General features: G+C 36.5%; 2 protein-coding genes across 3 annotated transcripts in view; one reads left to right on the forward strand and one right to left on the reverse strand.

The window, feature by feature from the left end:
* The window catches only part of LOC120260754 (protein argonaute 1B-like), a 36,206-nt gene extending 27,129 nt beyond the window's left edge, over positions 1-9,077 (forward strand). For both annotated transcript variants that reach the window (XM_039268315.1, XM_039268324.1), the window contains exons 2-23: positions 1,766-2,475; positions 2,552-2,760; positions 2,836-2,985; positions 3,113-3,246; positions 4,179-4,288; positions 4,662-4,768; positions 4,926-5,064; positions 5,166-5,282; positions 5,534-5,641; positions 5,719-5,790; positions 6,347-6,469; positions 6,577-6,742; positions 6,900-7,021; positions 7,098-7,235; positions 7,370-7,512; positions 7,626-7,688; positions 7,767-7,830; positions 7,913-8,048; positions 8,169-8,242; positions 8,320-8,414; positions 8,509-8,540; positions 8,656-9,077. In XM_039268315.1, coding sequence (XP_039124249.1) covers positions 1,766-2,475; positions 2,552-2,760; positions 2,836-2,985; positions 3,113-3,246; positions 4,179-4,288; positions 4,662-4,768; positions 4,926-5,064; positions 5,166-5,282; positions 5,534-5,641; positions 5,719-5,790; positions 6,347-6,469; positions 6,577-6,742; positions 6,900-7,021; positions 7,098-7,235; positions 7,370-7,512; positions 7,626-7,688; positions 7,767-7,830; positions 7,913-8,048; positions 8,169-8,242; positions 8,320-8,414; positions 8,509-8,540; positions 8,656-8,867 — 3,224 coding nt within the window. In that variant the 3' untranslated portion in view covers positions 8,868-9,077. The remainder of the gene's footprint in view (positions 1-1,765; positions 2,476-2,551; positions 2,761-2,835; positions 2,986-3,112; positions 3,247-4,178; positions 4,289-4,661; positions 4,769-4,925; positions 5,065-5,165; positions 5,283-5,533; positions 5,642-5,718; positions 5,791-6,346; positions 6,470-6,576; positions 6,743-6,899; positions 7,022-7,097; positions 7,236-7,369; positions 7,513-7,625; positions 7,689-7,766; positions 7,831-7,912; positions 8,049-8,168; positions 8,243-8,319; positions 8,415-8,508; positions 8,541-8,655) is intronic.
* On the reverse strand, positions 9,043-13,019 carry LOC120260770 (sucrose synthase 7-like). Its single transcript, XM_039268334.1, has 16 exons — positions 12,905-13,019; positions 12,697-12,829; positions 12,439-12,593; positions 12,165-12,357; positions 11,966-12,084; positions 11,685-11,901; positions 11,488-11,583; positions 11,115-11,405; positions 10,846-11,012; positions 10,508-10,732; positions 10,109-10,430; positions 9,786-10,030; positions 9,576-9,714; positions 9,418-9,500; positions 9,291-9,314; positions 9,043-9,183 (listed from the first exon to the last, which is right to left on the reverse strand). The coding sequence occupies exons 1-16, from the start codon at positions 13,006-13,008 to the stop codon at positions 9,162-9,164; spliced, it is 2,535 nt and encodes an 844-aa protein (XP_039124268.1). The 5' UTR covers positions 13,009-13,019; the 3' UTR covers positions 9,043-9,161.
* Between the last annotated feature and the right edge of the window lie 11,561 nt (positions 13,020-24,580).

A 24,580-nucleotide genomic window follows, 5' to 3' on the forward strand; every position in this document is an offset into this window, starting at 1 on the left:
GGGGTAGTGGGGTTTTAGTTTTGCCAGTGGTTGTCAAGTGATTGTAGGTTTTTTTTGTTTTTGCTAAGTACTGTTAGGGTTAGGGTTAGGGTTTTGTGAATTCATTTGTTGTTTGTGGTTCTAAGTTTATAGGTTTCAGCTTTGTGATTTACTTCGGTTTTGATCTTATTGTTTTCTTGGATCTGTTTTTTTTTTTAATAGATTTTTTAAATTTTTGTTTTGATCGGTTGGTTTGCTTTTTCTTAAGTGTTTTGGAGCATTTTATTGTTCTAAGCTCTGTTTTGTGAAGTGCGATTTGGTTTCTTATTTCATCTGTTTTTCAGCTTTGGGAGTGGATTGGTACTTGTGTGCAGCACAATCTGTTTATTGAGTTGATTCATTGCTGGCTTTTTTTTTTCCAATCTGTAATTTTTATTATTTCATTTGTTAGTTTTTGGTTTAGATTAAGTACATGTTTTGTTATAGTGGGAGTGCCAAGGGTACATGGACATGTTTTGTTTGTGACTGTGATCATTGTCAGAAGGTGTAGTGCATTTTGAGTTTCTTTGCTTTTCTAATTAGTTGGCTCATATATTTATGTTGGAGTTTCAAATCATGATAGGCATGTTCTATCTAAGAGAACATCTTTAGGGTAATATTGGCTGGCTGACTATGGGGAAGTGGAGACGGACAACATAGAGTATGTGCGTAGGTGTAAGGATTTAACATGGAGATTTCATCCATGCCCCTTCAACGTCTTTCTTTCAGACCCGGTTCTAACCGGCCAATTCTTCCTCCAGTTATGGTCACTATTTTGTTATCACCGCTGCAGACTACTTCCCCAAGTGGGTTGAAGCAAGACCAATGACCTTTACTGATTGGAAAGACGTGGCATGCTTAAATTGATCGGAAGTGTGAAAGTCGAGTTGATCTCACACATAGAAATCTGGAATTGAGACTTTTGATAAACAAAAACTCACTCAAATCACATGTTTGTCTCAACATGGAACTCTTTCATCGGAGTCTAATGATCTGTTATACAGGCTCTGTAGGAATAAAATGTCATAGCAATTTCAAGTTTTCCTATTGTCTTTATACCTATGGTTGTTTCATTTGTGCTGACCTATTCTTATTTGATTGCTGATAAATGGTTTACACCTCATGTGGAAGATTCTCTAATATTCGAACCTTTGTAGCTCATGAAGTCTGCTAAGCCTTTTAGCTGAATGATTAATTAGCTTTTATGTATCTGTTCCATACCTGGTTGAATTTTATTGAAATAACTCAGTAATTCTTGCTGTATATTTGCTTGTCATTCTTTGTTGATGGAACATCGAATGGGTGTAATGGCTCGGCTCTGTCCAGATGGTTTCATTTATCTCCTCCTTATCATATATCATACATTTTAATTATCATTTATTGGGAGCAATGATGCTTGCCTATTTGGTTGTGATTGTAATTAAGTAGTGGGTTTTTCGAATTTATTGTTCTTGTTTCTTTTCGGCTTCTGGACACGCTCTTTGACTATAAATAGGTGATAGGTCATTGTGGTTTGTCAAACAATATAGATCAGGCTATCTGATAAGATCTGATTTCTTTAGAGCTACCATGGGTGAGGCTGGTGAGAGCGATGCTTGTTTGCATACTATAGTTAGCTTCATCTTTGTTCTGATTACTGTTAAAGGTAGTTGTGCTTGAACAAAAGTGTGATGGCTTGAAGTTTTTGCGTTTTGTTTTCTGTTCACTGTTCCTAGTGTGCTATGTTTCATGAATGTTTCACTTGCAGGCATCATCATGGTGAGAAAGACAAGAGTTGAGCCTTCTGGATCCGAGGAGGGCTCTGGGTCTCAGGAACCTGGTGGCATTGGCAGGACTCAACGCCCGGTTCTACAGCAACAGGGGGGTGGTAGAGGGGGGCGGGGTTGGATTCCTGCCAACCCTCAGCAGCCTTACCATGGTGGTCGGGGTGGAGGTTTCTACCAAGTTCGTGGTAGTGGACCTCAGACTCATGGGGGAATGGCCCAACCGCAACAAGGTGCTCGTCCCCCTACTGAATATCAAGTCCGTGGAAGGGGTCAACAGAGAGGTGGGATGACACAACAGCAATACCATGGGGGACACAGGGGTGGTGGCCAGATGACAGGTGGGCTTGGAGGTGGACCTTCTGTTGCTGGTCCATCCAGGCCGTCGGTTCCCGAGCTGCACCAAGCAACCCAAGCTCCATATCCTGCTGCCCCGTCATCATTATCAATAGCTGGCCCATCGCAATCACCAATGATGACTGCTGTTCAGGTGACGGAACATATTGAAAGTCTTTCTCTTAAGGATGAAGTTCCCACCAGCCAGGCAAGTCAGCAGGTGGTTCCAGTGGCTCCTTCAAGCAGATCTATGAGATTTCCACTGCGTCCTGGCAAGGGTAGCAATGGCACCAAATGTGTGGTGAAAGCAAACCATTTTTTTGCTGAGCTACCTGATAAAGACCTTCACCAGTATGATGTAGGTGTCTTCTACTTCATACTGCAAAATTGATGTCCTTTCAGCATCACTCATGATATTTACATGGATTAAACAGGTTTCAATTACCCCTGAAGTCACTTCACGCGGAGTGAACCGTGCTGTCATGAGGCAACTAATTGCCCTATACCAAGAGTCCCATTTGGGTGGCCGCCTTCCGGCTTATGATGGTAGAAAAAGTCTATATACAGCTGGTCCGTTGCCATTTTCCTCTAAGGAGTTCAAAATTACTTTAATTGACGAGGATGATGGTTCTGGAATGGAAAGGTGCATCTTCCCTTTGTAGTAATATTGCATTTTTTGCATCTTCATGTAGCATACTTATTTTGTTATTCTATGCAGGCGCCAGAGGCAGTTCAATGTTGTGATTAAATTTGCTGCACGAGCTGATCTTCACCATTTACAGCTATTTTTGGATGGGAAGCATGCAGAAGCCCCCCAGGAAGCCCTTCAAGTTCTTGACATTGTGCTGCGGGAATTACCTAACCAAAGGTGAAACCATGACTTTGATTCATTTTGAATTTATTGTTTGATCAATGGTTGCCCACAAATAAATAAATAAATACGTAATAAATAATTAATAATAAAAATAAAAATGAAAAGTCGAAATGATTTGCAGATACACGCCTGTTGGCCGGTCCTTTTATTCAGCTAATCTGGGAAGAAAGCAGCCTCTTGGTGAAGGTTTAGAAAGTTGGCGTGGCTTCTACCAAAGTATTCGGCCAACACAAATGGGCCTGTCGCTGAATATTGGTATATCACTCTTTCCCTTTGTTTATGTTTTTTGCTAGGATTAGACATCAAACTAAATAAACCAAATGAACTTATGGTAGGGCAATTAGCTGCTAATGGAGGTGCAAGTGATCTGTAAATGGGAAATTTTTACTCTAAGTGGAATATTTGAAGGATATTTGTATATTTTTGATGTTAATTTTCTTTATGGACAATTGTGAATGTTTTATGTTGCATATTCTGCTACTGATTTTCTTTCCCACCTGTAGATGCTAAAGATTGGTAATCAATGTTTTCCATCTTGTTTTTTGTGATGAGCCCATGCATCTCACTTCTTGTATCTAACATTGATCTTATTTTTCAATTCCAGTACTGACCAAGAATTCTGAAAATATGCCAAATGGATGATTTTTGTTTTTGGAATAGAATGCTTAGTTCATGTGATGTGAAGTGCTTATGTCATTGGCTTGATTAGAATTTTTCAGAATAGAATGCTTACTTAATATAAAAGTGCTGTTTACTCAATAAAATGATTTCAAATGATGCTTGTTGACTCATGTTTTTGGAGATTCAATCTTTTACTTGTATTTTTGGAATTCTTCCTTAGTATTTTGTATGCTGCTTTATGAATCCAAATGCATAGTTGATGACATGTATCCAATGGCTTGATAAATTTGACAGTCAAAATGTTGGAGCGACTGAAATGTTACTGTTTTAATTAAGTATGCTGAAGCACTAATTCTGGTGTGGATCTTAGATGCTTTTCCCACCTTTGTCAACTTTAGGCTACCATCAAATCCAAATATGAACATATATTACTAGTTTGGAAGTGTGTGTACCTGTTTTTATTGCAATGCTTGAAAGACTTATATGCAGGTGATGTATGTAATGGGTAGTTGCATTTGCAACTCACTATACTGGTTCCACTCTAAGATAGTTTTTTTCTTTTGCAGATATGTCATCCACTGCTTTTATTGAGCCATTGCCAGTCATTGAGTTTGTTGCCCAGCTACTGAATAGGGATGTCTCAGCTAGACCATTATCTGATTCTGATCGTGTGAAGGTTGGTTTCATTTGCTTGTCTCAGGAGTGTAGTAAATGTTTTCTGTATTTTCTTTCTCCTGAAATGGTTCATCTTGATCAAGTGCCCTTTTGCATTTCCGAACAATTGTTTCTTTTAGTCTTTTTAAGTTGTGGAGTAATTATTTACCATTTCTTTTACTCTGTCATTTAAATATAAATGTAAATGGCTGTTTCACATTTCAAGTCCACTAAGGTGTTTCCATTATCTATTGGTTGACAAACCCTCTTCTTCAATTGACCCAAATTATGAGAGTTTCTAGCAGTAAAATAATATAGACGTTTTGCATTTCCATTTGGACAAGCTGCTGGCTGTCTTATACTGATCTATTTTCTTGCATTATTCATATTCTCAGATAAAGAAGGCTCTTAGAGGCATCAAAGTTGAGGTTACACATCGGGGTAATATGCGCCGAAAGTATCGCATTTCTGGTTTAACACCGCAAGCAACAAGAGAGCTGACGTATGGCTGCCAACACAATTCTATTTCATCCTTTTCATTTAGGAATCTGTTGATCGTTCAGCCTGATTTCTTCTTTTGTGAACCTAGCTTTACACATTTATGTTTATTCTACAATTTGCATCTTTATGGTTTAAATGTCTACAATTTACTTGAACAGTTTCCCAGTTGATGAAAGAGGCACTATGAAGTCTGTTGTGCAATATTTTCAAGAGACTTACGGTTTTCCCATTCAACATACAACTTGGCCTTGCCTGCAAGTTGGTAATCAACAGAGACCAAATTATCTGCCTATGGAGGTTAGTGGTTGGATATTCTTATTGTGCCATTTTCTCAATTTCATGAGTGATCCTATTTTATAAATTATAATTGCATGCTTACTTCTAAGAAATGATTCTAGGTGTGTAAGATAGTGGAAGGGCAAAGGTATTCTAAGAGATTAAATGAGAGGCAGATCACTGCTCTTCTCAAGGTTACATGTCAGCGCCCTCATCAGCGTGAACTTGACATCATACAGGTAAGCTATGTCTATAACATCTTAATTTTGAGATTCTTGTGCTTGTGCATCTGGTATCACTGAAGGTTTCAATGCCTAATGACTTCGCTATTACATGGACATCATTTCTGGTTGATTGCTTTATTTTTAGAATTTTCCATATCTGTTTTCACCGTACACTGTTAGTTACCAATACTAAATGTTGCATAATTAAATTGCAAGTTTGGATACTATGGACCTCGACATTTCTGAATGTTTTTTCCTTCTTCCAGACTGTGCAACATAATGAGTATGGAAGTGACCGTTATGCTCAGGAGTTTGGGATTAAAATTAGTGATAAACTTGCATCAGTTGAGGCCCGGATTTTGCCTGCCCCAAGAGTAAAAGAGAATTTATTAAATATCAACTTATTTGTGAACTGTCAAACTTTTATTGATATACATTGATTTCTTTACAGCTGAAATACAATGACACCGGTAGGGAGAAGGATGTCTTGCCCAAAATTGGTCAATGGAATATGATGAATAAGGTAATATCTCATAAGTTTTGGACCTTTGGTTAACATTTGACATATGTTTTCCTTTATTTGTGAGGTTCATATTCTGCATATTCTTCTTTATATGTATATTACTATATTGTAGTTAATGGTCAGTGTAGTCTAGGTTTTTGGTGTTGTCATTAAGTTTTTCATTAAGATACTTTTGGTGAGTTTACTTTGGACAAATCTTTGGATTACACAAATTTGATAATGTGATGTTTTCTTTTCATTTATTGAATGGAAGAATTCACAATTCATTACCTGAAATAAAATCAGTAATGCATGTGCAATGTGAATGGTTCTAAGCATTGTAAGTGATTGCTTGGGCCTTTCACAAGTTGTTATTCATGGCTAATTACCTCTGCTTTCTTATCAGATTTAATCATTGTGAACATCCAATGATATTTACTGATTTTGTGCATAATCTGTCACTTTAGTAGCTGCCTCTATTGATGGAAGTGTATAATATTCATATTTGTATGATAAAACTTGTCATGCTAAGGCTTTCTTTTATATTTTGTTCATATGACCTCTTTGCTTGGTTTAGAAAATGGTGAATGGCGGACGAGTGAACAACTGGATATGCATCAATTTTGCAAGGAATGTTCAAGATAATGTTGCCCGTAGCTTTTGTTATGAGCTAGCGCAGATGTGCCAAATATCTGGCATGGTATGTAGTCTTCCTGTTGGTTATGTTTTACCATCTTTGTGTACATCAACTCGCTTCGCAGCTCCTATCTGATTCCACGCAATGGTTTTCTTGTTTGTGTACTGTAGGATTTCTTTTTGGAACCAGTGCTTCCACCACTAACTGCGCATCCTGAGCAGGTGGAGAGAGCTCTGAAAGCACGCTATCATGATGCAATGCTCAGACTCCAACCTCAGGGAAAAGATCTTGATTTGTTGATTGCAATATTGCCGGACAACAATGGTTCCCTTTATGGTATCTAAGTCTTATCAAGCATGCCTTGTTTTGTTAGCAACTTCATTTGTCATTGTCAGATTTTTTATTTGTGCGAATTTACTGTCTCTCCTACGGATCTTCACATTACATTGGATCTTGATCGAATATGCTGAGATTTTTCATGTCAATTTGACAGGGGATCTTAAGCGAATTTGTGAGACTGATCTTGGGTTGGTCTCACAATGTTGTTTGACTAAACATGTATTCAAGATGAGCAAGCAGTACTTGGCAAATGTTGCGCTAAAGATAAATGTGAAGGTGCATATTTATTTGTTTTGTGCAATCTTCTGATAAATCTTTTATTTGCTCACTCCAAACTGATTTTTGTCTGCAGGTTGGGGGCAGGAACACGGTGCTTATGGATGCACTGACGCGAAGAATACCACTGGTCAGTGATAGACCAACAATTATATTTGGTGCTGATGTTACGCATCCTCATCCCGGAGAGGACTCCAGTCCTTCCATTGCAGCGGTGCGATGGAATAATTGTGTTTTATTTTTCGTTTCTTTTTTTCTCTTACTGTTGGATTAAATATCATTTGGGATTCCTTTTGTTAGGAAGCATACAAAGTAACTGAAGCTGCTAAATTAATGTGCTGTGTGTAGGTTGTTGCTTCTCAAGATTGGCCTGAGATCACCAAATATGCTGGGTTAGTTTCTGCTCAGGCACATCGTCAAGAACTGATTCAAGATCTGTTTAGAGTTTGGCAAGATCCCAAACGAGGAAGTGTCTCTGGTGGAATGATTAGGTATGGCTGATCTTACCAATATCAACAATTTATCGTTTTTAATTGGCCGGTTCCTTACAATTTCGAAACTCGAAGTTGCACTTGGAAGAACTTAACATTATCAATGTTATCAGGGACCTTCTCATATCCTTCAAAATGGCAACTGGTCAAAAGCCTCAGAGAATTATATTTTACAGGTATCATCTTCTGGAAGTTGTACTACTTCCATGCTTTTGTGTTGCATAAGATTGTTGATAGTGTTCTTTCTGCTGCAGAGATGGTGTTAGTGAGGGACAGTTTTATCAAGTGTTACTTCATGAACTGGATGCAATTAGAAAGGTTCATATATTCTTGTGTTTATTTCATTGTTCAACTCCTTTCTAGTTGGCTCGGTCAGGTTAATCCATCTCTTATATACCAGGCTTGTGCTTCCCTGGAACCTAATTACCAGCCACCCGTAACTTTTGTGGTGGTGCAAAAGCGTCACCACACTAGGCTTTTCGCCAACAACCATGCAGATCAGCGCTCAGTTGACAGAAGTGGAAATATACTGCCTGGTCAGACATTATCCTCTTGTTATTTTTCAATTGTCATCTGAGTTTCTGTGATATATATATATATATATATATATGAATTTATGACAATTGCTAAGGCAATTTATCTATCTCAACATACAGGTACTGTTGTTGATTCCAAGATCTGCCATCCAACCGAGTTTGACTTTTATCTGTGCAGCCATGCAGGCATACAGGTATTAGATGTTCCTTCTGTTCTATTTTGAATGTAATAGTATCACATGCTAACATTAACGGTGATGCATCTCTGTAGGGTACAAGTCGTCCTGCTCATTACCATGTTCTCTGGGATGAGAACAAATTCAGTGCTGATGAACTCCAGTCACTGACCAACAACCTTTGCTACACGTAATGTCCCTTGCTATCTTCATTGTTCCACCTCATCCTTCTTGTTGCCATATGTTAAATTTACAATCTTGAATTTTTTATTTTTTGTTTGCAGTTATGCTCGGTGCACCCGTTCTGTTTCCATAGGTAAGCTTTCTCTTTTAATCTATTGATATCTAGTTCACTGCTTTATATCTAGTTCACTGCTTTATTATAAATGAATGCTGTCCATGACTGAACACCTCTTGTTCCATCTCAACAGTGCCTCCAGCCTACTACGCCCATCTGGCAGCTTTCCGTGCCCGTTTCTATATGGAGCCAGACACTTCTGATAGTGGCTCTATGTCAAGCGCTGCAGCTGGACGTGCCACTCCCGGCGGCGGTGCACCCCGTGCAACCCGTGTGCCGGGTGGTACCATAAGGCCCCTTCCAGCTTTGAAAGATAATGTTAAGAGGGTTATGTTTTATTGTTAAAGATATATCTAGTCCTATGAACTAGAGTTTACTTTCTGTTCTCTGCTGAAATAAAGGTTTGTATGACCAGAAGTGTGTTTTGTTGTTATTGTTTCAGAGGATTCTAACTTATTCAGCATATATTGTTGTTGAAGTGAAACCTTTATCAGAGTTGTTGTTATGCATCAAACAGCTGCTTTCATTTCAATGTCAAACCAAATACATTATTAAGTGCCATATGTATGAAATTGCACTATAATTTAACACAAATCACACACACTTTTGAATTCATCATATCCAGTCCTTGCATTTATCTCACTTTGCAGAGCTGAACAACCTGCAATGAAACCCAATGTGGGAATAGTTTCAAATCATCAAAGCTGCAAACAACAGGAATCATCTTCATTATGGGAAGTGAAGTATTATTGTTCTCTGAATCCTCACCTTCCGATCCTTGACTGTGAGCGTCTGCAGGTTCCTCACAAGTTACAAATAACAAGGTCAATTCCCTCTGGGAATAAACAAGCGTTCAATCATCTTTCCGAGATTAATAAAGAATGGGCAAACTTGCCTTGTTGGTGGCCTAGTTATTACTGCTTGTGACGGCTCCGGTTGCTGTGGTGGCTTAGCTCCGGCGATCGGCACTGTCTTCGCCTGCATCAAAGGTATTATACCATCAACTCTTAACTTCTCAAACTTGAATAATGTTTCCATGGTCCCATTGCTTACCAAGTTTCTGAATTGAAGGTTGTACAACAACTGAAGGTATCTCTGCTTTGCTTGCTTCTGTTCCTTGTTCAGTTGCCTCCAGAAGCTGTACATTGATCCCATGTTCAGCACCTTCGTCGCGTATATCTTCCATGTATAGCTGCATCAGAGCGGTGTTATGAGATACAATATTTACTTCATTAATCGATATGAAATTGCTAGCTGTAATACCAGTCGTAAATACGTTGCAGGCCAGCAGATGATATCTTGTTCCAGTAGTTGCTATCTTTCTTGCACTTTTCGAAGAAATCAGCAATCTTGTTACTAGATTCGTCTCCATTGAGTGGATTGATATGGAATCCAGACACACCGTCGACAACTATCTCTGCTGGCCCTCCTTGATTTGTTGCAAAAGTTGGTAAGCCGCAGTTCATTGCCTCAATCACGGTTAACCCAAATGCTTCATATAAAGCAGGCTGCAATACTTCTACATCAGTTAACATAACAATGTCTTTGCATGAATATATAAGTCTAAGATCTCTCATTTGACAAACCTGCACAAAGGCTCCTTTGGTGTCAGCAATGCATCGGTAGAGCTCACCATTGCGAAGCCGATCATTTTGTGCGGCTATCCACCTGAATTGGCCTCTCAGTTGGTACTTCTCTATCAGAGAGTGCATCTTTTTTATCTCACTTATCTCTTCCCTGTCCTTAGACTTGGCTGGATCCAGGAATCCTGCAACTACAACCAAGTTCACCACGTCCCTCAGTCTCTTGTTCTTGCCGTACCACTCCACCAGTCCTGTTATGTTCTTCACCGTGTCGAGCCTTGCCATCGAGAAAATTATCGGCTTCTTCCTATCTTGAATGAATCCTCTGCATTTTTTATTCATGTTAGACATAAACATATACTACCTTTGTATCGAAATGTAGTTCATATTCTCTATTCTTACATGTGTTCATCGTTGTCTGTTTGGCTATATAGAAGCTCTTCAATGGCAGGATGAAATTTAGTAAGCCTCTTATCCTTTTGAGTGTAAGGAAAGTAGACTGATTGATCAGCTCCTGGTGATGCAATGTTGAACTTCGGATCAAAAACATTGATACCGGAGACGAATCGACACAATCCGGGTAGCGTAAATACGTAGTGACTCTCATATTGCCCTGGCCTATCTTTACTGCAAGTTTCACAACATGAAATCAGTAATGCTCACACTCTCATTAATTAGTTTGTTTGTAAGATTAAATCAAGCCATCTAATGATGTTGTCAGTAATTACTGAATGTCTCACCTTCCAGCAATTTCTTGATATGTACTTGTGATAATGAAATCTGTGGTATTCATTGCGATCATATCGGCCGTGAATTGGCACGAAAAATGGTACTTCGGTTCCAATTCCTTCCATTTGACATCTGAATCTTCGTATTTCGTCTTCTCAAGAGCATGAGCAATAGTTCCCTTGTTCACCAACATCATTCAGAAATACGAAAATCAGACAAAAATATCGGTACTGTCATCAATGCATCTTTTTTCAGGGCATGCAAATTAAATGATTTGTACCAGAGTGATTCCTAGTTTGCTAGCCACAAGAGAAGCGACCAGGTTTCCATCAGAGTAATTGCCGATGATTAAGTCGGGTTTTCCCTCCATATGATCAATGATTTTTGCAGCAGCATCTTGAGCATATTTCTCAAGGTATGGATATATATCGAATCGTGACACCCATTGCTGGAGAACACCGAATTCCGTCTCAAACGGAACTCGAAGGATATGGGAATGCTTTGTGTTGAATACTGACTCAAGTTCTTGGTTGCATTTTGTTCCTTTTGCTTCAGGTATCAACCTTGTCACCTTCAAACATTTTCCACATTAAATGCTTGTCTCACATTGATAAATTTAATACATCGGTTAATACTTTGAGCCCTGAACTTACTACTAGAATTTGCGGCTTTATAGATAACCCTTGTTGCTTGATTCTCAGCAGTAATTCCTCCTCAAATGCTCTTACTTGATCCAGGATGTAAACAACCTGTTGAAGTGTAACATAGAGTTGAACTCAACATGTTCAAACTAATGCTAGAAATTTGATTGCCGTGACCGGAAATTATATTATTTAGTCATATGCAATACCTGACCACCTGTGTCGGGCAAGCCTAGAACATCGGCTTGTCCAAAGTAGCCATGAGGGGAGAAGATGACAATGTTGAAGATACACGGAACTTTGCTGAAAAAATTATCCATGTTAATCGGATCTGGTGCTTGAAGAACTTCCGATAAACAGTTCAGAGTTTCCTTAACTCGTCCCGCCGTATCGCCCCATCCTTTCACTAACCCCCATTCTTCAAACCTGTAACATGAAAAGAAGGAATCAGTAAATTTATGCAAAATATGGATCAGTAAGAATCAATCACCTTTGCTCAAACTTCTGAAACGGCGTATTTTTCGGTAGCTCTGAAACGAAAACTTCGGCCAAAAGAAGCGCCATTTGAAGCTTGTTGACAGTATTGACATTATCATTAATCAGAAGTTTCTGCAGATTGTCACAAACAACTTATATTTTTCATTCTTATTTTCATAGTTAGTTTTGATTTTTATCTGAATGTTTCTTACTTGGCCTCTGTAGTTCAATGCAAGCAAATAATCGAGCAATTGGTTCGAGTTCTCCAAATCTTCATGAAGTTTTGAAGACAAGAATTTCGAAATAAATTGCAGTCCATTTCCAATTGATGAAGGCAAGGTGAGGTGTGGTGTCAATGCATCAAATGCTCCGAAATCAATTTCTAATGCATTTTCATCCTTCGCCCTTCGAATTCCAAACAAACAAAACAAATCAAACCCTATGCGCATAACTTAATTTTCCAAACAATTTTCACATAAAACCTACCATTTCTCATCGAATATGCTTTCTTTGAACTTCAAGTACTCAGTCGAGGTGATTCCCTCGGCATCGAGATCGACTGAATTAACCTTGACAAACTCCCATATGCCGGGGTTAGGCCTTACTGCAAATGCAAGAAAAGGCGGGATCACCGCCGCTTCCTAATAATTTTTAAAATGCTCACATATGTTAGCATACAACTATATAAAATAACAATGTAACACGTAAACTAGTCCAATTTACTGCGAAGAATTTATCGCAAACCTGAGTAGAACATATTATGTAGCCGAGAAACCCCTCCATGAGTCTCTCCTTCTCAATTTTGTCATCCAAAGACTTCTCCAATTCATCCATCAATTGTTTATTTTTCATCAATCTCATCCCTTTGGACACATAACTATAAAAAAAAATAGAAAACAAAAAATATTAGACACAGTTTCAAATACTAATTCAATTGAAGGTAAATGATCACCTTGCAAAACATCTCTTCATTTGATATCTACTCTGCTTCAATGCTTCAGGCATCGAATCGGCAATGCTGTCTGATCTCTTGAAACTCATTGAAGAAGATGCCATGTTTTAAAACTAATCTGTAATTGGGTTGTGTTTTGTGGAGAAGAAGAAGAGGATATTTATAGTGTTTAAATTCATCGATGTTTTTCTTCGTATTCTTTGATTGAAATGAGAGGATTGCTTTGGTTTTGGAAATGGACCCAGTTGGAGAAATGGAAGGCAAGTAAAGCATTCATCACATAGAAGAGATCCTTTAATTGTTTGCTTTAATGATTGTGTTCAATTTCTTAGATAAAATTTAATTTTTTTTCTTTTTATGGATATTATATTGAGTTAAAGAGTGATGGAATTGTTAACATTTGTGCTTTCTTTTGTATTGATTTTGGCATTTGTGTTTCTTTGGATTTCCATTTGTTTTCTTTTCTTTGCTTATTGGAAAGGTTAGCTTTTTTGACCGTTGTATTCAAGGAACTTTATTTGGCGCCAAAGTTTAAAGGTGCAAAAGATGAGGGAGTTTGCATTTATAACCCTTTGAAAGAGGATATTGCGTATATACCCCTATATATTTTATGGGAAAATTCCTAAAAACTCAGTGTATATATTTTCATTTTTCATTTTGATTATATAGTTGATCTTTCTATTCTAATTATATTTTGATTCTATTTTTTTAATTTTTTCATCCCTCACTGTGCTCATAATATTTTAATAGAATACTGAAAATATATTTGACACAGTGATGGCAAGGAAGCAAAGTGACACTGAGAGTGCATTGGTGTAAATGTGAAGTTGGTGGCTCAAGTGAGATGGTGTAGGTGAGATTTTACAAATGAGGGGTAAAGGCAGGAATAATTTTATAATTTTAATTTAAATTAAATTTAAAAATAAAAAAATTGGAACTCATCATGTTTTGGGATTATGACAAATTTGAAGAATTTTTTGAAGTATTGAAAAGATTGGAAAGATCTACTGCTACTTTCTTTTATAAGGCTGTGTTTGATTGCCATTTTTTTCCCTGCAAAATTTTCCAACGAGTCATTTTCCAGCTAAATAGGATGTTTGTTTGCCAAAATTTTCTGTGGAAAATTTTTCCACAAACTATGTCACGTGACCCTATTTTCCCTCAAATTAGTAGAAATTTTTTCTTACCTCCACCATGAGAAAAGTTTTCCAGGAAAAACGTAAGGGGCTATGTGAAAAAATAACGTACGATTGAAATATTTAAAATAACTTTTCTTTTAAAAATTTAAAAAAAAAGTTTTTTCTTTTCTTTCAATTTTTTTTAAAAATAAATAAATAATATAATTTAATAATATTTTAAATAAATTTATCTAGATTAGTGAACAGATCCCGCGACGTTTTGATGGTAAGATTCAATTATAATTTTAAAATAAATTTTCTTTTAAAAATTTAAAAGAAATTTTTTTCGTTTTCTTTTAATTTTTTTTAAAAAAATAAATTATATTTTAAATAAATTTATCTAGATCAGTGAACAGATCCCGCGGCATTTTGATGGTAAGATTCAATTCCACGTAGCGATGTTTATAATTTTAATAATTTTTAAAAAAAAATTCCATGGAAAATGTGACTTTTTCCAAGGAAAATTGATGCAATCAAACAACAAATGAGGTTTTTTCCATGAAAAATGTTTCATTTTCCATGAAAAATAAGATCAATCAAACAACAAAATCTGAATTTTCTATAGAAATTTTTTTATTTTCTAGTTAGAAAATAATGTTAATCAAACGACTATTTTTTTATTTTCCATGGAAAATTTTTTTTTTCCACCCATTTTCCATGTTGCCAATCAAACACAGCCTAAGTATTTATATGTTGATGCAAAGGTGATAAAATTCAAACAATGGTTGAATGGAAATTATGAAAAAGATGAAGTTTTTTGTTTTTTTAATATTATCTCTTGTCAATTGTCATATAATTAGATAATTTAGATATGATCAATTAATGTAAATTATGAATAAATTGTGATTTAAAATAGTTAACTTCTACAAAAATAGATTTTAGAGGAAATAAATTTGATCGAAACCTAGTTTTAAAGAATGATGTTATAATTATTTATTATTTCATAAATATTTTAACTTAGTTTTAAAATGATCATGTCTAGTAAAAATAATTATTCAAATTTTACTTCTATTTTATTTTATTCTTTTTTTATTGTTAAATGATTATTGTCCTTTGGTATGAATTAAATGTGGATAAACCACAAATTTATTGAGATAAAACTGAAAAAAAGGAAAGAGTCAACCCTCACCAGCAGTGAGGGAAAGCAAAGAAACAACAAAACACCAAAAAAGGAGAAAAATACGGATAAAGGCAAGACAGGCGGAAAATACCGTCGGCATCTCAGGCCTGCAAAGCAGGGAGTTAGGGACCCCTACTCCTGAATATTTACAAAAAAAAAATATTTTTGATTTATTAAAATATACATGCAAATATAACTAATTTTCGCAGCGGTATATATGTAAATTTCCTAAAAACCAGCAAATAATCATGCTAGTATTATTTTTTAAAGCATACATGCAAATATAATTTTTATGACTGTTTACATATAATTAATAATTCTACAGGGGTATAAATGTAAAATTATTATTATTATTATTATTATTATTATTATTATTATTATTTAAAAGGAAGCATTAGGGCCAGACTAGCATTACTTGAGCCTGACTCAAGCTTGTTTTGAACTTATTAATTTTAACATTAAACATTTGCCTACGTTGTGCTTATCTTATAGAATAGAAATTATGTCAAAGCATTTGATTAACTTAGCAATTAAGTGTGACTTATTAATTATATTTTTTTTTAATTTTATTTTTATTAAAAAAAATTGATGATGTACTAACACATTTATCTCGTACCAATGTTTGGTGTGATTTGTTTAATTAAAATTTTTTATAGATTCTAGCTATTAAAATAAATATACTTTAAAACCTAAATTCAATACAATATATATTTAGGTTCTCACAATGGGAGAGTAAGTACATAACTTACGAAGAGAAGTGCAAGTGAAATTAAGCAGGAGGATCATATATGTTCATAAATTAACAAAATAATTATTAAATTAACAAACCACTAGTAGTCTAATGGTAATCACCACAAAGTGCACAAGGGGTGAGGGTTCAAAACTTTGCTCTTTGTAATATGTTAATGCACTGTACACAATGGTCTAGTGCTAATCATTTGTACCTTTTGCAGGTCCTGATGTAAGTCTATATTATTTTTTCTCCTCCAAAATTATATGGCAGAGGTTTATTACTATAGGGTGGTAATTAAACTATCATAGCTGGTATACCTCTGAACCTACATGTTCCTTCGACAGCGCTTATCCCCTTTGTGTATATATATATATATATATATAATTTGTAACTTTGTGGTTTGGAGAAAGATTTCATTCTAATATAAGCTAAACTTTTTTCATAAAAATAACTTATGTTAGTGTAACCGCACTATAATTGGCATGATTTGACACATAGTCAAGATGACGTGGCATAATTGATGACATGGCAAGGCATGGTGACATGGTAAGGAGTCTTGACTTGGAGGCAAATATCTTGAAGATCTTGGTGGAGTTATTTTTGGTAATGTATTACAACTTGAAGACAATATCATATCAATACCATATTTAGGGTGATTTGATTAAAGACTAAATATGGATGGAGCTTAATTGAGGAAATACCTATCAATAATATGATTGAAGTTTATTGATGGTATGATTTTAAAAAACCTTAATATGTATGATTGAAGGCTATTGAAGGTATGATTTGAAGAAACCTTAATAAATATGATTGAAGACTATTAGGGGTAAGTTTTGAATACATACCTATTGTTGGCATTATTGAGATGTTTGAGTGAAAATCTCTCTTGGAAAGATTTGAAGGCCAAACTTGGGAGAATTGAAGATCAAGTTTGGTAAGTTTCGCGGAAAACGCAAAAGGACGTGCACCCTTTGCGAGGGGACTGCGAGATGATTAAATGAGGAGGTAGGCTAGTTGTCGGCAGTCGGGATCAGGAGATTTGGCTGCACTGACTCGAACTAAGCATGACCTGGAGGTTGATGGGTCTTGAGGTCGTTTGCAACATAACCATAACTCAATCAAGTCAACAGTTAAGACCATGTTGCAATTCATGTTATAACAGGGGTTGTAACAATTAATTTTGGAAGGTTTTTAAATTAGTAGTCGCGGAGATTCTAAAAAAGGTATGTGCTATATTTGGGACATTGAGACGTCTATATAAGCTACCTTGCTCTGAGACTGGGTGTCTCTTGTGGAGGAGAGTGTGTGAGCACTAGACAATCTAGAGAGGGTAGTGATCTTTATTGTTGGGAGAGTGAGTGACAAGTATTTGTACTCATCTATTTCTATCTCTTTTAGTAGATTGTTTATCTCCGGGCTTGACCCCCAGACGTAGGCGAGTGGACGCCAAACTAGGTTACCAAACTTGTGTGTCTCCTTCTCGCTTGGTTTGTGTGAGTTTCCTTTGAGTGTTTTGAGTGTTTTTTAAACCACAAACCACATCGACGGAACTAACAAGTGGTGTCAGAGCCTTAGTCGCCGTGTTCGCTTTGGTTATAAAGTCGGCGAGGTCCTAACAAGTTCCATTGATGGCCGGAAAATAAGGAGCTTCTGTCACCCGCCCACCGTTGCTAAATGGATTCAATTACCCATATTGGAAAGCACGCATGAAGGCTTTTATCAAATCTATTGATGAGAGTGCATAGATTGCCATACAAGAAGGATGGTCTCCTCCCACTCTAGTTGAGGAAGATAAGAACGAGATCATAAAGAAGAAAAGTAACTGTAGTATTGAAGACATGCGCAAAGCTAATGCCAATGGGAAAGCTCTCAATGCAATCTTTGGAGTTGATGAGAACCAATTCAAATATGTTGCAACATGTGAGTGCGCCAAAGAAGCTTGGGAGATTCTTCAAACAAAGCAGAAGGAGCTACAATAGGCTGTTGAAACAAAAGATGAAGATGAAGAAGATAGTGAATTTGTTTTTCTATCAAGAAAGATGCACAATATGATCAGAAAATACAAGACAAAAGGCAAAGAAATTTCAAAGAAAATATTCCCCTAGTGAAGAAAAGGAAGAAGTTGAAGATCATCAAAAGAAAGTCAAGTGTAGAAAATGTGGAGGATTTGGACATTATCAAGCCAAGTGTGCTAACACTCTCAAGAAGCAAGAAAAGTCACTCAATGCTAGATGGAGTGATGATTCAGATGGTAGCATGGAAAAAGACGATGAAGGAAGTCTGAGCAACCATTATACATCCTTTCCTATTGTGATGAATGAATCCACGCTTGTTACAGAATATGTTGCAACATCAGCTACAACATCCACTGAAACTGACAATGAGTAAAATGAGGTGACAGAAATTGATCTTCTCACAGGTTATAAACTCATGATGAATAGATGCAATGAAATGATGTTGCAAAATCAATGCTTGGAGGAAGAGTTGAGTGCATGTAAAGAAAAGCTGTGCAATGCTGAGAAGACCTTGGACTTCATGAACAAGGGTAAGCCAAGCTTGACGAGATTCTATCAATTGGAAGAACTAGTAAAGCCCGACATGTTATTGGGTATATTAGGGAAACTTCAAGTGTCAAGACAAAAAGTTCAGAAGTTGTATTTGTCAAATCAACTACTCAACAAAACAATGATGAGAAGCAAGTCAAAATAAGGGAAGAACCAAAAAAGTGAAGTGCCTATATCAAAAGGAAAGTCAGAGGAAAGACCCAAATGCATCAAATTGAAAGAAGACTTGAAAAGTGAAAGAATAGTTGGATATGAGCAAGTAGTCATCAAAAGGAAAGTCAGAGGAAAGACTATTGTAATCAAGAAATTATGGATCCAAAAAGATAAAAAGCCAAGAGAAGATGTAGAGGTCTCCAGTTCTGATCTGAAGATGGTGAAAAATCGGACAGGTATAACATTATATTACAACCAGTAAAGTGTTGATTGAGGACCAATGAAGTCAACAAGCAAAACACTCCAACGAGTGAAAATCTCTTGATGTCTTTCAAAATAAAAAAAATTAAAAAAAAGAGGAAATAAAAAAAGGGGAAAATAAAAAATATATTAAAAAAAGGGAGGGATTATTTTTTTGAAAATATGAAAGGATGCCTAGGAAGTTATAACTAATTAAATGGCATAAAAACCCTAAAATCCCAATTTATTTCCAAATTGTTCTTTGAGAAGAAGAAGAAGACGGTGTGTGATTTTGAGATAAGATGAGGACTAAGAGGATGGCCCGCCGTGCTCTCGTGACCCCACAAGAAATTGCTGCACGAATTGAAGAAATAAGGTTGAGAGGAACCAATTCTGGTGGAAGCCTAGCAAGAGGAGAAGAATCAGAAGATCTGTCAAAAGCAATCGTCCACTTTGTCTCTCCTCAGAATGCTGGTTCATCTGACAGAGTAGCAGAAGCAGAAACATCATCACAGGATGCGCCCACAGGTGTCAAAGACAGAGATGATCTCTTAAGATGGGCGTGTGAGTCTTTTCCAGGAGCATACGTACAGAGAAATGAAGAAGATGAACAGGATGATTCAACTACAGTTCCAGATGAAGAAGGTTCAGAGAATCAACAGGTTGGAGTTGAAGATGCTGCAACAGAAGAAGTGACCCCAATACAAGTAGAAGAGGCTATCGGAGAAAGAAGTACAAATATTCCTTCTAGTGCTGAAGAAGTAGCAGCTGCTATTCTAAGTGAAGTCCTGAATAACATTCACCAACATACTGATGTACTTACAGATGCTGAACATGTCGTAGCACAAGTTACAACATCTTCTGTAACATCAGACAATTCACATAGCACTGAAAATATCCCTCTCAGAGATCATGTTTCCAAGATTGCTAAAGAAAAGAAGGCCATGCCAGACAAGAAGTCCCAGAAGAAGAATAATATTAACAAGTCTAAGAGGAAATCGTTCTCGGAACCAAAAGTAGAAGTCTCCCCGAGGTCCAAGAGAAAGTGTATTGAAGATGCAAAACAAAGGGAGGAACCATCATCAAGTTCTAAAAAGGAAAAGAAGAAGGCAACTCAACGTTCTGAAGACATTGATGAAGACAAGTTTTTGGATGAAGTCTCGAAGAAGACATTCAAGACTGTTGTTGAGAGATGACTCGTTGTTGTAAGAGTAATAGATGAAGTTGCGTTCGAGAAGTATGGTCTAACTGAGTTGTTGCAAGAAAGAAATTTATACAAGTTTGCAACATTTGCTGAAAGCTACAGTTTGTCATTAGTTCAAGAATTTTATAGCAATCTGTCACCATCAGACAAAGGCATCTCCAAAGTTTACATTTGAGGAAAATAGATTTCTTTTACTCCAACTAGCCTGAACAAATTTATGGAGTTTAGACCAGAAGTGAAAGGAAACTATGAAGAAGGGCTAGAGCTGAATGAGGAGGTTCTGAAAGAGATTACTGGAGGAAGGACAGAGTCATGGGGAGAAGAGACAAAACTTCCTGCCTCCACCCTCATAGCTAAGTATTATGTTATGTTTAGACTTGGCATTTTGAATTGGCTATCTGTCCCACACAATTCTAGCATCGTAAAGGAGCTTGCACTTTTATTGTATGCCATTGGAATTGGAAAGAAGTTTAATCTGGGAAGGTTGATCTTCCAGAACATTGTGAAAGAAGCTGACTTTACAAACTCCTCAACATCTCTTAGGTATCCTGCTTTGCTGTCGCAGTATTTATTGCAACATGGAGTACAACTCAGGAAGGGAGAAGTAGTCACAACAGTGAAGAAGCTGAAGATCTCTTAGAAACTATTTACTCCAGGTAAGAAAATTGATTTACCTGTAGGACGGGTGTCTCCATCACCAATGCCTAAAGATGCAGAAGAGGCGAATCTTTTTATTGAAGAAGAGTATGAAAAGCTTTTGAAGGAACAACTAGAAGAAGTGGAGAGAAGGCATCAATCACTTTCTGCAGAGTTATTCATCATAGCCCTACAGAAGCAGAAGATTCTATCTCTCCTCGAAATACTTGAGAATAAGAAGAAAAGAGGAGCTGATGCCAATGAGTTAGGGGGAGATGATGACCAAAAAACCTGAAGACAGGGGGAGTTGCAGCAAAAGTTGTACTAAGACTTGTAACGTCTAAAGAGATTTTGGCATGAATTGTGTCACAAAGGGGGAGAGAACATTGCCACAACACCAGACTGACTAGATTTTTTATGTGTTTTTTTAGGCATTTGAACATTTTGTCTTATTGTTTTTGGAACTTTTATGTTTGTCTGTTCTTGATGTTTAATCGTATTTTGTCTCACTAGTTACAATTTGTAATATTCTCTCAGTACTTTGTTAGCAACTAGATGAAATATTGTGTCAGTCCTGATTTATGTTCTCCAGTTGATGTTGTAACTAAAAGTTGTAACATTATCACTCTTGTATGTGTCCCAGTCAGTGTTGTAACAGGAGTCAGTCTAGGTGTAGAAGCAGTTGTGTTAAATTATGCCAAAGGGGGAAACTGTTAGTGCAACCATACTGTAACTGACATGATTTGACACTTAGTTAAGATGACGTGGCAACCTGTGTGACATGGCATAATTGATGACATGGCAAGGCATGGTGACATGGCAAGGAGTCTTGACTTGGAGGTAAATATCTTGAAGATCTTGGTGGAGTTATTTTTGGTAATGTATTACAACTTGAAGACAATATCATATCAAGACCATATTTAGGGTGATTTGATTGAAGACTAAATATGGATGGAGCTTAATTGAGAAAATACCTATCAATAATATGATTGAAGTCTATTGATTGTATGATTTAAAGAAGCCTTAATAGGTATGATTGTAGGCTATTGAAGGTATGATTTGAAAAAACCTTAATATGTATGATGGAGGACTATTAGGGGTAAGTTTTGAATACATGCCTATTGTTGCCATGATTGAGATGATTGATTGAAGATCTTTCTTGGAAAGATTTGAAGGCCAAACTTGGGAGAATTGAAGATCAAGTTTGGTAAGTTTCGCGGAAAACGCACAAGGACGTGCGCCCCTTACGAGGGGACTGCGTGATGAGGAAAAGAGGAGGTAGGCTAGTTGTCGGCAGTCGGGATCAGGAGATTTGGCTGCACCGACTCGGACTAAGCATGACCGGGAGGTTGATGAGTCTTGAGGTCGTTTGCAATGTAACCAGAACTCAGTTAAGTCAGCAGTTAGGGCTATGTTGCAATTCATGTTACAAAAAGAGTTGTAACAGCTAATTTTGGAAGGTTTTTAAATTAGTAGCCGCGGAGATTCTAAAAAAGGTATGTGCTATATTTGGTACATTGAGACGTCTATATAAGCTACCTTGCTTTGAGACTGGGTGTCTCTTGTGGAGGAGAGTGTGTGAGCACTAGACAATCTAGAGAGGGTAGTGATTTTTATTGTTGGGATAGTGAGTGACAAGTGTTTGTACTCATCTATTTCTATCTCTTTTAGTAGATTGTTTATCTCCGGGCTTGACCCCCAGTCGTAGGCGAGTGGACGCCAAACTAGGTTACCAAACTTGTGTGTCTCCTTCTCGCTTGGTTTGTGTGAGTTTCCTTTGAGTGTTTCGAGTGTTTTTTAAACCACAAACCACATCGGCGGAACTAACAACTAACATTTAGTTCAAGTGGTAAAATTTAAAAACAAAATACAAGAATTAAATGAGTGTGTATATATATATAAAAGAAATAATGAATGTTAATAAATAAAAAAATTATATAATGAGAACATGGAAAATCCAAAATCAAGAAAAATCACAAACATAAGAAGATGATTTCATTGCATGATAAAATCTCAAAATATTTTTAAATAGACTCTAGGTCCATCACAAATTAGGTTGACTTACATTTAGTTTGAGCCATACAACCTAACTCTTTAGGTGTAATTTGAATAGGTCTATACCATTTTAGATATCCCAAAATATTTCTTATAATTCAAAAATTACATAAGTTGCACCGTTAGTTTTTTTTATATTAAATCAAATAAAATTCTAGTGATAAAATCTAACAATATATATACATTAAGAAAAAAAATTCTCCCTAAGAAATATTGTTTGCAATTAAGATCCTAACCAATAGCGTTCTATATCTTTAAGGGTAAATTACATAAATGATCACTAAACTATTCTCAATTTCCTATTTTGATCACCTAACAAAAAAAAAATATATATATTTTGGTCACTTAACTTATGAATTCTTTTTAATCGGGTCACCATTGCTTATGGCGTTAATGACAAAGTGACGTGGCTTGCCACATCGATCGTAGGCTGCTTATCACGTCAGCTCCCCTAAACCACGTGGCCAAAAAAAAACCCTTATTCCCATTTTTTTTCTTTTTTGCCCCTCCTTTTCCACCAGATCCGCCAAACTTGAACTTTTTCCCTTAACTCTACGGGGACACCCTAACTAACAAGGCGTCAAGCATGAGAGTAAGCAATCACCGGAATGGCGATTAGAACGGTGGTCACATCGTTGAGGAGGTAGAGGTAGGCCCCTTTTCCTCTAATGCTTCCTCTTTCCTTTCTCCTCCATGTTCCTCTGTTCTATGCCATAAATAAGCTAAGAAAAAAAGATGTAATTTGAAAGTGATTATGTTTTGAAGCAAATTGATGATAAATGTGAAGCTTTAATCAACTATAGAATAAGCTCTGAATTCCAGTAGATTTGTTCCCTTCTTCTACAGCTAAAGATCTCATGAATCTTGAAGAAGCAAAGGTTCTTGTAATTAATCGCATAGACTTTTTATTCAATCTTTAAAAGAACAATAGCAAATTTATTATTAATTTTGGCAACGACCAAATGGTCTATTAGTATTCTGGTTGCCGATTTGAGTGGTGAGAGTTTGATTCTCAGCTGATGGCACATTTCTGGGAGATGTGAGCGGTGGTTGTATGCGGGTGGTTCCAGCGCCCATCGAAGCTTGTGCACGCCCCTGACGGTTTAGCAGGGCTTTCGGGCTGTCTGTTCCTCTTATAAAAAAAAAGAACAATAGCAAAAGCTTATATTCAATTGAGAATCATGTACAACAAAAGATTATAAAACAAATTAAATATTTCTTCCTTCATACAATGTTCAAATGCTGATGTGTCTCAACTACTAACTAAACTACCAAGTAACTTTACCTCAGTTAGGCTTTAATACTTGGTTTTCCCTGCATCAACAACATCAGTTCAATATTTTAGAAAAGTTTTGTTTCAACATCTTTCAACAACTGGTTGATCACGGATGACGAATGACCAACTTGATTGTTCATACAATCTAATTGCCACAAACTTAAGAAAAATCAAATGAACAAACATGATGAAAAACCCTAAAATTTGATTATGACGACTACTCACTCCCTTGCTTGAGCCCATGATTTTGGGATAAGAAAACCTAAAATTCCAAACCTTGGCAGGAAAAGATAAAAAGTACGACCACTAGTGAGGGAATGAAGGAAAAAAGAAGGGTTTTTTTTTTAGTTGTGTGGTATGGGAGAAGCTGACGTGATAAGTTGCCTATGAGATGGTGAGCCACGTCATTCTAAAGTTAAAGTTGTAGCCAATGGTAACCAGATTAAAAGAAATTCATAAGTTAAAATAAATCAAAATAAGAACTCACGAATTGTTTACTGGCCATATGTCCCATTTA

The sequence above is a fragment of the Dioscorea cayenensis genome, chromosome 1 (genome assembly GCF_009730915.1).
Source record: "Dioscorea cayenensis subsp. rotundata cultivar TDr96_F1 chromosome 1, TDr96_F1_v2_PseudoChromosome.rev07_lg8_w22 25.fasta, whole genome shotgun sequence".
In the NCBI taxonomy this organism is placed as follows: Eukaryota; Viridiplantae; Streptophyta; class Magnoliopsida; order Dioscoreales; family Dioscoreaceae; genus Dioscorea; species Dioscorea cayenensis.

Excerpts from the sequence above, each read along its gene's own strand:
- LOC120260770 (XM_039268334.1), bottom strand. The coding sequence starts at position 13,008 with ATGGCATCTTCTTCAATGAGTTTCAAGAGATCAGACAGCATTGCCGAT. Across the intron at positions 12,830-12,904 it reads ATGAAGAGATGTTTTGCAAG|TTATGTGTCCAAAGGGATGA; the intron begins GTGATCATTTAC and ends TTTTTTTTATAG. Across the intron at positions 11,902-11,965 it reads TTTCAGAAGTTTGAGCAAAG|GTTTGAAGAATGGGGGTTAG; the intron begins GTGATTGATTCT and ends TTCATGTTACAG.